We start from the raw sequence: 13,389 nt of genomic DNA on the forward strand, positions 1-13,389 counted from the left end.
TGCTTTAGAATTTCAAAGTGAATATTAAGTAAGACCATTACATGTGATCATTAAATTAGTTCATCTTTTTTCTGTTTAACTTTTTATGAGAAAAATCGTTCACCAAGTTTGATTTTACTTCATATCAAAGTGACGTCACATTCATTGATCGAAAAAGGCAAGATATTAGGTGTAGTAAAAAGAAATTAATTATTTTTCCAATAGATGATTTCAGTTATCTTTCTCTCGCTTTGTATGAGTCCGATCGAGTTCTTTTAGATGGAGTTAGAAAGATGAGATTACGTACTACAAAAACTTGTGTGACAGTTTTGTGATTAGTTGACTGATTTTCCATCTGCGAATCGCTACTGAATCGCAACAAAATCAACCCATTTTTCCAGCGGTTGGTGACAGTAATGAAAAGTGAAGTACATACCTACTTTCAATTCAAAATATCGAACAAAAACTGGGTGGATCTTCGGTAAAACTTTTTAAACGTAAATTTAATTATTCGGTCTTTTGAAAATTGAAAGAATATATGAACATTTTCACTGCGATGCTACGCTTGCATTTTATTTCACTCTAAAATCAAAAGCAATAAATGAATCACCTTTCAATAACTGAAAGTTGATCTCTTGACTCTAACTTTCGAATATTCAGGCAACAGTCTCAGCAAACGAGGGTCTTCAGTGGTAAGTTGGTACAATGAGGAAGTTTAATTTTTTCTAACAATTCATCATTCGAAAAATTATGAACTTTCGATTTTTACGCAATCTAGTGCATGGAATTTTAAGCATTTGAATACGTTAAATTTAGCAACAATGGATTATATGTGCACATAATTCAATCTTTCTGCTAGTGAAGTTTCATGACATGTTAGAGATCGTTCTGTTCTGCATGATTTACCATAGATTCTGTTGATGATACTTATTCGGACATTGGTTCGAATATTCAGCTTATGATTAGTTTTGAAATAGTCAAATCCAAAGTTAAATAGATGCCTATTGGAAATCAGAGTGAATACTATTTTCAAAATCAAAATTAGAGTGTATCATAATAATTCTTGAAACGAAAATCTGCCCAAGCAAATTTACTCTGATGCACGTCTTTATTTCCTAAGGAAGATAGAATTATAGTTTTTAGAAGATTCAGAATAGTCTCGCAGATCTTCAATTTTTCAACTCTTAGCCCTTATCAATTCTTGAATACGATTTCTGATTTTACAACACAATATTTCGTAGGTACACGAAGCAGATGCATGTTTGGTGCTGGCCAATAAATATTGTCAAGATCCAGATGCCGAGGATGCCGCCAACATCATGAGAGTCATCTCCATCAAGAATTACAGCGACGATATCAGAGTCATCATTCAGCTGATGCAGTATCACAATAAGGTGAGCTTTGGTAAAATTATATTTCGCAAAAGTCGTCGTACAGTGCTGCCCTCTACTCATTTGATTCGAGAAAAATAAAGAAGATGAAGTGACTGTAGACTGTAGAACATCAACATCTCTACTGGCAAACGCTGGAGGCAGTATAACAACCCTGAAAGGTCATGTGGTTGGAAAACTACGTCTCTTGCTGAAGAATAGTTGTTACCCTATCGGGAGATGTCAAGACATACATTCAATACTGTAGCTTCTAAAAATTTTGGCACACAACTTCATAATCACGATGTATGTAGGCTTGGTTAATCGATCGTCTAGAGGTATGATTCGATTACCTGGCCTTTCGTCTTTTTCTCCGTCACTTTGTCGGATTTGTAGTAATTAAACTCTTTTCAATTATTTACATCTATTTACAAAGCCACACTTTTACAGTACAAACTCAGTATTGAGAAGATCCTAATAAAGTCCTAATTACAAGTTTCTCACTACGGTACTGAATTTCGTCTTTAACTCGTTTGTTGATTACTCGAAACGTCTTCGTTTATCACGTCTTCGTCGTACTTCAAGTTTTCGGTCATCTCGTCTCTAACTCGTTCGCGAACCGTCTTTTCGCGTCTTAAGTTGACCGACCGAACTTGACTCGTCTTAGACTTGCCTTGAACTCTTCCCGTCTCCGGCTTAATTTGAACTGAACTCTCTGCCGATTGGAGCTTACCCTGTCTCGAATATCGACCTCCCTTCTTTCGGCTTGACCACACCCTAGGAAAAGTACCATCCCCTAGTCCAATAAGAATTTTGCCGTACCGACCACAAAGATCTTCGCGGATTCCTGGAAATCGAATATTCTCGAAGGACTAGAACCTAATACACAGATGTTACACATCTGGTACGACCGTGTTGCCTTCGAACTTTCCCAACCCCACAGTAAATCTCTTCAAGATTTACAACTACATGACATATCTTCGACACCTTGAATATAACACATCCTTTTTACATTATATGTACAATAACAATTCGTTCCCTGTAAATTCATTGAAACTGTCATGTCCTCGACACTAGAAGAAACTAATAGGTCTCCAAGCATCCGGTTGACCATCGCAATTATTTACAGGGAACAGTAACTGGATCCTACATGTATATCATCCTAACAATATGTGGCGAATCTTTTTCTCATTACAGAAAATCATTTGCAGGCTTATCTCCTGAACATACCATCGTGGGATTGGAAGCAAGGAGATGATGTCATCTGTCTAGCCGAATTGAAGCTGGGTTTCATCGCTCAATCCTGTTTGGCTCCAGGTTTTTCAACGATGATGGCGAATTTATTTGCCATGCGTTCTTTCAAAACGGTAAGAAATTTGTATGTAGAATTTCCATTCGGAATTCAATTCAGTTTTCAGCAAAGTCTAAGATAAATCTTCTTGATAACATGTCGTGAAGGACGAGGTGAATTAACTATATATTTTTTGATATTCTTTAAGTCAATAGCTTTGACTTCAGAACAGGCAGGTTGAAAAGGAGATCATTCAATTCAAGGATCAAAAGTTTACCATCAAAATAATCTTTAAATACACAGAACAGTTCCATGAAGAGTAATTTTTCTAAACTCGTTTATCAAGAAGATTGTGGGTTCAATAAGGGATCCCTTTGGAACTCCTATTCAATCCATCATACAGGTTACATTAATTAAGTTCATAATAGTTATATTCTTCAATCAGAATGCAGTAGGTTCATTTTTTCTTTCTCTAAATCTTGTATCGACCTAGAAATCCCTTACTGAATACCGTAGGTATTTTACCTAAATGCAACATCAAAATAAATTTTATGGGTACAATAATATAGTACCCTTGTGGGACTCCCATATTTGTCTAATATCTCTATAAGTGACCTGGATATCAGTTTTGATTCAAAATCTACGACTTACCTATTGTTCTAATGTCCTTGAAACTTGAACTGAAAAATCTCAAAAACTGTCAAACCTGAACGCACCCTTCTGAAGTCAAACGTTCGTGAGAAATCTTCGAGGTGAGTACAATCAAGGAACTGATCATTTCCGACGTGATGATTCCAGTCCCCAGATATGCAAGTTTGGACCAATGACTATCTTAGAGGCACAGGGATGGAGATGTACACTGAAACACTGAGCCCTTCCTTTATAGGAATGCCCTTTGCCCAGGCGACCGAGTAAGTCGATTGGCCGTGAAAAAAAAATGGGGTGGTCGCACTTTCTTTCACTTCTGTTCATGTTAATCCTTCATGAAGATCTATCGAAGAAGATCTCCGCTGAATATCGTGTACACATCCCTACTTCAATTCGGAAAATGTTATTTGGTGTTTGATTTTTTGAGGTTTGGGGGCAGCTGAATAATGATAAGTAGCCCAGATAGTTCATTGTTGATGTGAATATCTCAGCAAACGTTTTCTCTGCAAAAAGAGATGGGCAATTAAAAAACAACAGTGAGATTGTTGACGATGTAATCAGAAGAAGCATCATTCAGATTATCTGGAATATAATTCAGAAGCTATGGACTGATCTGCAAAAGACAATAGTTGAAGAGTAGGATAAATCTCAATAAAATTACCTCCTTGTTCGGGAACTCTACAACCAGAATCAGAATTACGGCACACAACTCAAAAGTTGTGTTGCTGCTACATAAATTTAGCAGGCAAACTAAGCAGGAGAAATGCATGTTTTGATTGTCTAGAATAGGGTGAAAGTATGTGAGCAGTGCTTCGTTATTGAGCAATTTCATTGTAAATATAGGTGGAAAGTTGGTTAGTGAAAATCTCCTTTCCAATAGAACCAAGAGGGTAATCCTGATGATCTCCAAATCAAACCCTATAAATATTGATTTCATTGGTCTGAAACTTTGAAGAGATGTGTACATCATATTTGGTCAACAATTTCCTAACAGTTCACCGAATAAACTCGGAGAACTGTTTAGAAATGCAAGGCCCTTTTCACACCTCATGTTCAACTAACAGTTCCTCTAAATTGTCAGAAATGCTCCTGCAACTATTACATCCATGCAAGCTTTTGTGTTTATCTGCTGTTGATGTTTCTCTTGTTTGTTCTTGAATAAAAGTGACAAAACTTCAACGACTTGAAACGTATAACATCAGTTGAATAAGCCCACGTAACAAGAGTGTTCTTTTCGGGCAAATGAATATGTTTTTCGATCTATGAAAAAATTTATAGCTGAATTGACTATTGAGGTTTGAGGCTGGTTATATTGTGGTTCCAGTCACCTGACACCCAAGTTTGGCAGAACGATTACCTTCAAGGCACAGGATGTGAGATGTACACAGAGACTTTGTCCCCATCATTCACAGGCATGACCTTCCCTCAAGCCAGCGAGTAAGCTCAAAATTTCATTCAGTTCATTTAACACAACATGAATCCAAATCCATTAACCCGATAGATAGATCATTAGAAATCACTCCCTTAGAGTGCTTCGAATAGAAAGAGTTTCCACAATGAGATATCTCCTTTTAATCGATCTGAAACCTTTCTGGTCATTAATGCATTCACCCAGAACTCGCTACCTAACCTAACACAACCTGCCTTGACCTATTTCTGTGACTGCGGAAGATAATGATGGTCTCATTTTTATGTGGAAACTCTGAATAAATAAGAAGATGATCCACCCACCTAGAAATTTGTAGAGCTAGACTTAGAGTATCATTCAATTATCACCTTAGTAAAAACATGTTTAACAACATCATTGAAACCTTTCTCCTCTATTGGCAGAAAATGTTTCTAGGCTCATCTTGGTCAAAAGGCCAATTAGAATCCTTGAAACATCATATTTCCTTTCTTGTCCCCCACCCTCTTAATGATACAATGGACGTACACAAAAATGGATGTTGATGGTCAATGTTTAATAAATCGAAGAATGTTTTTCGTCTTAACTTCAATGTTGGGGAAGAAGCCTTTATAATATTGATGAAATAGGATGTTGCCCAAGTCGTAAATTGATGTAGATGTGCTTGCTGCATGTTAGCTATGCTTCTTAACTATTCAGTGCTTAGTTAACTTTGCTTTCTACGAAAGTTTTTCACTCAACCTATGGTATGAACGAAAAAATATGATTTATTGGAAATTTCCTATAAAATATGAAATAATCTATAAAACATTTTATCGAATATCATATCCAAGGTTTTGACCAAAGTTTACTTTGCTTTTGTGTGATTAATCAATTATTACTAGTTAGAAAAATTATAATCTCTAATGTTCTGTATTTCCTCAGATTGTGCTTCACCAAATTAAAACTTCTTCTGCTAGCCATAGAAGTGAAAGGTACGGAAGGAGCAGATATAAAGATTTCTATTAATCCACGAGGAGCAAAAATAGTTGCCAATACACAAGGATTTTTTATAGCCCAATCAGCTGACGAAGTAAAAAGGTACGTTGTCTTTGTTTATTTTAGGCTTTTGTATCTTTATTTCTTGAGCTAGCTTCTGGAATGAATAGACAAGTATTTATCTCAATAAAACTGGAATTTTTCTGATTTTCCTTTGAATTTAGGGCCTGGTTTTATTGCAAAGCCTGCCACGACGATATCAAAGATGAGACCCTCATCAAGAAATGCAAATGTAAAAATTGTAAGTATGTTTCGATTCACCATATGTATGCCTAAACCATTGTATTTCATAATTGATTGTAATTTGTAATAACTTGTTACTTTCATATTCCCAATGTCTTTTGGATTAATTTTCTCCTATCGGTGTGTATATACATGAATCTGCCCATGTTGTTGAAATTATTTAATTTATGTGAGTCTAGCAACCAATCTCTTGAAGCTACCGAAAAATTTTTATAAAAAATATGAATTTTTTCTGATATATCAATTGAAATGAGATGATCTAATATCAAATGAAAATGAGTATGTCTAAATCTTGTGAAATAAACATTTTTTGCTATTCTGATAATACATAATCTGGAGTTTTATGGCAAAATTCATTTGATGTTATGACTTTCGAACCACACTCAGCTAGAACGACTAGTTCAGCACAATCGATCAAAAACTTTTCTGTAATTATAGGTCTCTTATTTGCAGAGTCACTTTTTTGTGCAATATTTTTATATTAATAATTTTTTGAATTGTCTCCCAATTCGATAGAAAAAAAAGTTATTTGTAGAATCAGTTTCCATAAAAAAACACTGCAAACTGTACACTATTGTTTATTATTTCCTTCAGAACACCGCTGATAGAAACATATCGCTGCGCTCCCCGAATTCCGCTTGAGAGGGATTACCACCACGTGGTTTTCCTCGTATCAGTCAAACTTTGGTACCTATTCATTTCCCCTCTGGCGCTCCTGCGATGACCAAACTTTGTACGGTGTACGAAGTTGTACATTCACTTCATCTTCTTTCTTTTTTCGAAACAATTAACTAGAGGGCAGCACTATACGACGACTTCCACGAAATTATAGTTTTAACTCTTTTGTAATGATTTTTGGAAGGTCTTTTTTTCACGAATATTTCAAAATCATATCAAATATTTGTACAAAGTACATATCATAAATTTTTTTTGCCGAAAAACGAAAAGTTACCAATTTTTGTTTTATTTTCCATTCGCAAATTAAAAATATCTACTTTCTGCCAAGTAGATTATTGTTCGAAGAAATTATGTGGAAACCTCTTAAAAATGTTTGTAAGAAGAAATATCTCTTTCTTACATAACTGATTTTGATCGATTGTGGTGAAGATAGTGTTCTAGTCCGATGTGAGTTGTTCTTAATGAAGTTAAACCATATGGATCTCTATTAAACTTTTTATGGTGGCTTTTAGTGGCTGTACAACAACGTAACTGGTCCCACGATCTAGGTAAACTATGAATCTAGATCTGTCTAAACCCTGCCTGAGACGGTGGACAATTTTTTTACCATTTTTTATAGATTGTTTGCAACTTGCGACTTGTTTTGACTATGCATTTTAAATTTTTCCACACCATTTTCAACATTTACTTGATCTTCTTACTTATTCCGATAGTTTTTTGGCCATTGGTATGCGTAGATTGATCTTATCATGCGTTTTGTAGTATAACATCAATAAATCAAGCCATCTCTCCAGATGAAAGACATGAACATGATCATTTTTTGTACTCAAGAAAGGGGATCTTCGTCTCTGCCTTGTCAATAGTTTTAGATTGAAAATTGTACAATTCCTTAATTGTGATACAATAATGATCATGTTAGAAGAGAAAAATTTTCTGCCTGTCTGAAGGAATGATTTTGACTCACATTTATGAAGCCCTTATGCACATTCTATGCATGGTTAGGTCCTAAAAGACGAATTGAATCTCACATAATGTCAGAAACAAAAAAAAAACGAGTATTTTTGTAAGTATATCATCATGTAACGACTGTTTTGTAACCATTGTGGAGTGAAACCCTTTATCCTGAAAGGACTACTAACTCTCAACGTGAAGCCTCATAGATTCTTTTGGTTTTTTCGCTTTTTGCAGATGTCGGAATGATCATGATGCAGACTGGCATGGTCAAACAGGGCCTAAATGCGACCTATCACAGATACTTGGATGGTAGGCCATCCTAACCATTGCATTGGTGCTTTTGCTTTTTGAATTTGTCCGTTCACTAACACTTAAAAAAAACGGTTTATCATGATTTTGGTGATGTTTAAAAGTAGTGATATTTGGGGTTCGTCAGTTTGCAGAGCAGGTCAATGTGCTTTTTGGTTATTCTTCGTTATAATAAACATTAATTCGTTTACTAATTTGGTACTTTTACGTCCTTGAGTAAACAAGTTCGAATTAGTTAGGATCATTGAAATCAGGCGATCAATTTTCACTAAGACAACGTTTCGGCTATATATTTTCACTTTATCAAGACTAATGAAAACAAACGAAAATAATATAAGTTGAAATAACAATTATTTGTTACTTCAACTTATACTTATTTAGTTTATTTTCTCTCTATTTTGAAATTTCAAAATATTTTCTTACTGAGTGCATTGAGTCAAATAAATGTCGTTATTTATTAGTTTTAATTTATTTAACAAAATTTTACTGTTAAAATCCAATATTCTTTGTACCTAAACCAATCATTTTTATTCGGCAAGTAAATATTTTAAACTTTGAGTTTGTTATTTTTTATTTATACATATTTGTTACTTCAACTTATAATTATTTTGTTTGTTCTCTCTGTAGCCTTCATAAAATTTGAATATATCGACGGAACGTTGGCTTAGTATAAATTAATTGCCTGATTTGAATTTTACTAACACTCAAATTTGAACTTCAACATTTGCTTGAAATGTTTCACTAGATAATAAAAATTTAAAATATCAGATTTTTCAAAGATTCAAAATTAATTGAAAATAAACAATAATTAACAAGAAATCAAAATGAAACATGTCAAACAAACAAGAATTAACTCAATGGGAAATAAAGTAACCCAGTGAGATCTAAAATTCAACAAAATTGTCTATTTGTTAAGCATGATTGTTTGTAATAAAAGAGAATAAAATGAGAGATATCAATATAATCTAAAGTCAACAGAAAATGAAAAGGGGAAACCAGAAAAGCTAGAAAAAGGCTGTAGATTGCATTTATCCCCCATATTCAAACCAATGCAGAAACAACTTTATACATGACTTAATCTACAAGTATGAGCTAGATCTAGTGCTGTGGTTTTATACAGGAACACAATGGAAGTTATGAAATATCCCTTTTGACCATCTGTATACATATTTTGTATGATTCCTCGAAAAAAAATTGATTCTTAGTTGTACCTACAAAAAATTTAGTGCCCCATAGAATCAACAGCTTCTACTAACTGAAAACTTTTTGTCTGGTCCGAAATCTAGTGGCTACATTCAGGAAAGGTGTTAGAGCTATTCAATTGGTCGGAAGAGCAAGTATGTATAAAATAATCTTTGTAAAAACTCACAAAAACACAATACCAGACTGAAATCTTTTATAATTGCAAATCAACACTTAACCTCTTCAACAACCTCTTCATTTCCACAACTCGCTATATTTTGGGAAATCACCTACCAAAGAATGCCAACCATATATTTTCAAATGATGAAAAGAGTTACCTGCCTCATCTCTTAGGTTTGGAACAGGGTTTTTCAGCTCACAAAAGTTGTTCCAAACGTGGTGATTTCCTAAATAGTGAATCGAATCTATCTCTCAGTACTGTAAATATAGGTTTCGCATATTTTCTAAATGTTGTTGGTGTGTAACAGTGTAAAACGTACTTTAGCACCTCAAGTTATATGAAGTTTCACAAGTTTTCCAAATTCCCTAAGTAAATTATGTGTTCTCAAGATATACACTAGAATGAGCTTGACCAAGTGATTATATTGTTCTTCTACGTATTTTTTTGGAGTTTTTGTTAGATTCGTGTTGAGATATAGCCTCAGTCTCAGTGGATTAGTTATATTAGGACGGTTTTTTGGTGTTTTACAAAGTATCTGTGTTTTCATCTCCATCGTCATGGAAATTGAAGAGATTAACTCAATTCATAAAGGTCAAAGGGTTAAGGTAATTCATTATAAATAATCAACCAAAAGATAAAATTAGATTTTCGAAATTTGGGAATAATGATTTGCATATTCGTTTCACATAAGAGTAAGAGAGATCATTTTCGACTTTCTCTGGGCGGAATATTACTTCTGTGAACATGGTCAAATTTTGCATATTCGTTTCACAGAAGAGTAAGATAGACAATTTTCGACTTCCTCTATGAACACGATCAGAGTATTGTCGTCTATCATCTAGTTTTGGTTTGGTCTCAAGTTTTAAGTTTGAAATTTAGCAATTTTTGAACTATAATAAATGGGAAGAATTGTATTAATAATACAAACCTTACAAAATGTCTTATACACCAATATACACCTGAAACCTCTTCATTGACCCTTAACGAAAGGTAGCAAAGGTTGTTCTTTAATTTCCATGATTGTCACCATTTCATCCACACACAAATGACTTGTTTTTCTACCCCATTTTTCTTAAATGGCAGGCGAGGACTTTACCTACTCAAGTAAGTCTTAGTTGGTACATGAAACTAGTACTCAAACCTACAAAGAAGGACCATCGAAGGATCACAAAACACACAAGAAACTTTTTCTTTCAAGAATATTTCCACTGCCTCTCTCACTATTATTCTTTTGAGCTTGTTGTTCCTCACCGTCTCTAGGAATGTGCATGATTTGTGGCATGGCATGAATGATTGTTTAGGAATTTTAGTCTCTAGATAGTTTAGGGTTAGAGGAAATTTATAAAAAAAAAATTGATGTTTATGATGTACGAGTAAAATTGCTACGGTATGTTTCTAAATAAATAACACGTATAATCTTTATAGCGATTTTACTCGTATATTTTTGATTAGGCATATTCCAATAGTCGAATTTAATTGTCTTCAAACAAAGAAGAAATTGAAGAAATCGACGGTACTATTTAATAAAGCTCAGTTGTCATCTTGCAAAAAGGTATATCATTATATGTTTTTTCATAAGATTTCCAAATTCTACTCATAAGACTTCATCAAAGGAAAAAGTCAATTGAAAACGAATACGGACTGCTAGTTGGCCAAAATATACCGAGTATTTCCCTAATTACAGAACTGACTTTACCGAAATTCGGGTTTTTTCATGTTAAAAAACTACTTAAAAATTTATTGCTATTTTCAGGAGTATTGTGTTCTCAGATTCGTGAAATTTTATATCCAATGAGCATTCGCTTCAAAGCCCCCACTCTGAGCTTTCTATACAGTTTTATTAAAAATTTATAATTTGAATTTTCTTAAAGAACATAACTTCTGATTAGCTAGTAGATTCAACATATCTTCGATAACAATATTTTCAAGATGAAAGCCGAGCTTTACTTCAAAAAGACCAAAATTTTTCTTAAATATATACTGGTTGAGAATTTTATTTTAAATGCGTTTTGGATCGGTTCATTAAAGATTATTGAATTTTTAATCAAAAACAAATCTAAAATTTGCCTTATAATTCAACTGTTGGAGGAGTATCAATCCTTAGGATCTTTAATCGTTATATCTTCTTTAAAAGTTATGTACCTACCTATCTGTGAAGATTCAATCACTCATTTTATTAATTATTCATTTCAATTGATTCTTTTTATGAATATCGAAATCAAATTATTGTTCCATTCGAAAGAAGAATAACGATTTGAGGTTGAATAAATAAAGAAGAGAAATAGTCATAGAATAGGAAATCTGTTAGAAAATAGGAAACTAGATGAATGTGCGAGTTTGATTTGTCATTTACAGATGATCATCAACCTCCCCCTACTTTCACCCCACCAGAGTTACCCAAGAAGGTTCATCTCAGAGGTACTTTTTCAAAAAATTCGCTTCGTCTAGTACACTTTGTTGTCTGTCCAAAACCAATTTGCTCGAGCACCTCCAAATTTTTTTTTTGCTGATCGCACCAAGATTCGTGAGGAAAAAAATAAAAATTTGAAAACAGTGAAGGATTTTTTTTTGAATTAGATTATATTGATTTGACCTAAAAAATATACAGTAAATCAGATTTCGTATTTTTATAAAAAAAATTGCACTAAAAGATAAAATACTATTGTGTAATGATAACATAGTAGGAAAACGCAGTAGGAATACGATTTCAAGATTCATTGGCGCCATTTGGTAAAGATAAGAGGTGTTATCCAGAAATCTATGCATGTATATTTCCATGATTAAATCGCATAACCTACTGGACACAAATGACATAAGAAATGTCAACGTTTTGTCAATGTCAATGTCAACCATTTTCAATTCTATAATTTCTATTGGGAATCCCTCTACTTATGGCATGCTTGGAAACAGAAAGCTCACAAAATTTGATTAATAATTGTCAATTAACAATAGACTTAGATTTAGATTATCAATTTCAAAATTTTATTATAGGTAGTTTCCAGTATTAATAAAAAGCCATAAAAAAATTTTTCAACGTCACTACGAGGTTACAATAATTCATAAACTCATTATACCTATTTAGCCGATAATGAATGTTTTTCAAAAGGTACAGAACAAATTTTATCAATATCCATCAAATTTTCTAAATAATTAGAGATCAAACTAGATTCAATCCACTAAAATTGTCCAAATCTCCTCACGAATGGTGTGGTCATTTAAAATTTTATTTTTTGCGCTTAAGGGTGATAGTTGAATACGCTTACCATTTTACGATATTCAGATCAATAATAATGAAAAAAACTAACTAAAAAAACCAATCAAGAAATTTTAATGTCATTGGATGTTGATATCAAACAGAATATAATATTTTATGTCATTTTTTCAAAGTTAATATTGTCGAAAAATCGAACTTTGTTCTATGACTTCAATTTTTGAAAATGCATTCTTTGTAATCTAACCTACTCTAGATAACATTCGAATCAACTGATAAAAATTTTTTGGAGTATCTTCTAGGAGCTTCCAAGAAATGCATTTTCGGAAATAATGATATAGAAGTAGACCAGTGACCAAGCAAGGTCTATCAGTTGTGTAGATCTGCCGAGTACCTATGTAGATCTACCAGCTAGACAGATCTACTAATATGGTTCAGAAAGTTTTTTGCGTCAAATCGACGTCACCCTTTGTTCGTACAATAGAAGGCTTCTTGAAAAACTCTGTTCCTAAAATCTCTAAATTGCGACATTGTCAGTGAATGTATACCGTTTTCTCTTAATCCTTTTATGTGCAGTAGATACCCATATATTTGTGAATAGTATAAAAAACGCGCTATTTAGATCTAAGCTCTTGTTTCTTTGCAGGTGACATAAACAGGCATGAAGATTTTCACAGTAAGTTCGAGTCCAGGGTTTTAGCCCAGTGTCTTCGTTTCTTCCCTTAGTTTTTTATACCATATCAGCCATGCATAGAATGGCAGAAAGGTTGACATTTTCCAAATACTGGAGAAAGTAGATTGTGATAACATCCATTTCCAATAAAAAAGAATCATCAGCCACCAGTTAACTCTTCGTAAATAGTTTTATCGATTGTTATTCACTCCTGTCACTCCTCTATT

The 13,389-nt window shown here is 33.4% G+C and overlaps 1 protein-coding gene across 1 annotated transcript in view; it reads left to right on the plus strand.

Annotated features, from left to right (window-relative positions):
• LOC123675974 (calcium-activated potassium channel slowpoke) overlaps positions 1-13,389 on the plus strand; it is a 62,446-nt gene that overhangs the window by 37,132 nt on the left and 11,925 nt on the right. The window contains exons 10-19 of the mRNA XM_045611582.1: positions 1,221-1,373; positions 2,561-2,716; positions 4,613-4,725; positions 5,618-5,773; positions 5,896-5,972; positions 7,841-7,915; positions 9,202-9,252; positions 10,362-10,382; positions 11,634-11,696; positions 13,136-13,165. Coding sequence (XP_045467538.1) covers positions 1,221-1,373; positions 2,561-2,716; positions 4,613-4,725; positions 5,618-5,773; positions 5,896-5,972; positions 7,841-7,915; positions 9,202-9,252; positions 10,362-10,382; positions 11,634-11,696; positions 13,136-13,165 — 895 coding nt within the window. The remainder of the gene's footprint in view (positions 1-1,220; positions 1,374-2,560; positions 2,717-4,612; positions 4,726-5,617; positions 5,774-5,895; positions 5,973-7,840; positions 7,916-9,201; positions 9,253-10,361; positions 10,383-11,633; positions 11,697-13,135; positions 13,166-13,389) is intronic.

Source organism: Harmonia axyridis, chromosome 3 (genome assembly GCF_914767665.1).
Source record: "Harmonia axyridis chromosome 3, icHarAxyr1.1, whole genome shotgun sequence".
Classification (NCBI taxonomy): Eukaryota; Metazoa; Arthropoda; class Insecta; order Coleoptera; family Coccinellidae; genus Harmonia; species Harmonia axyridis.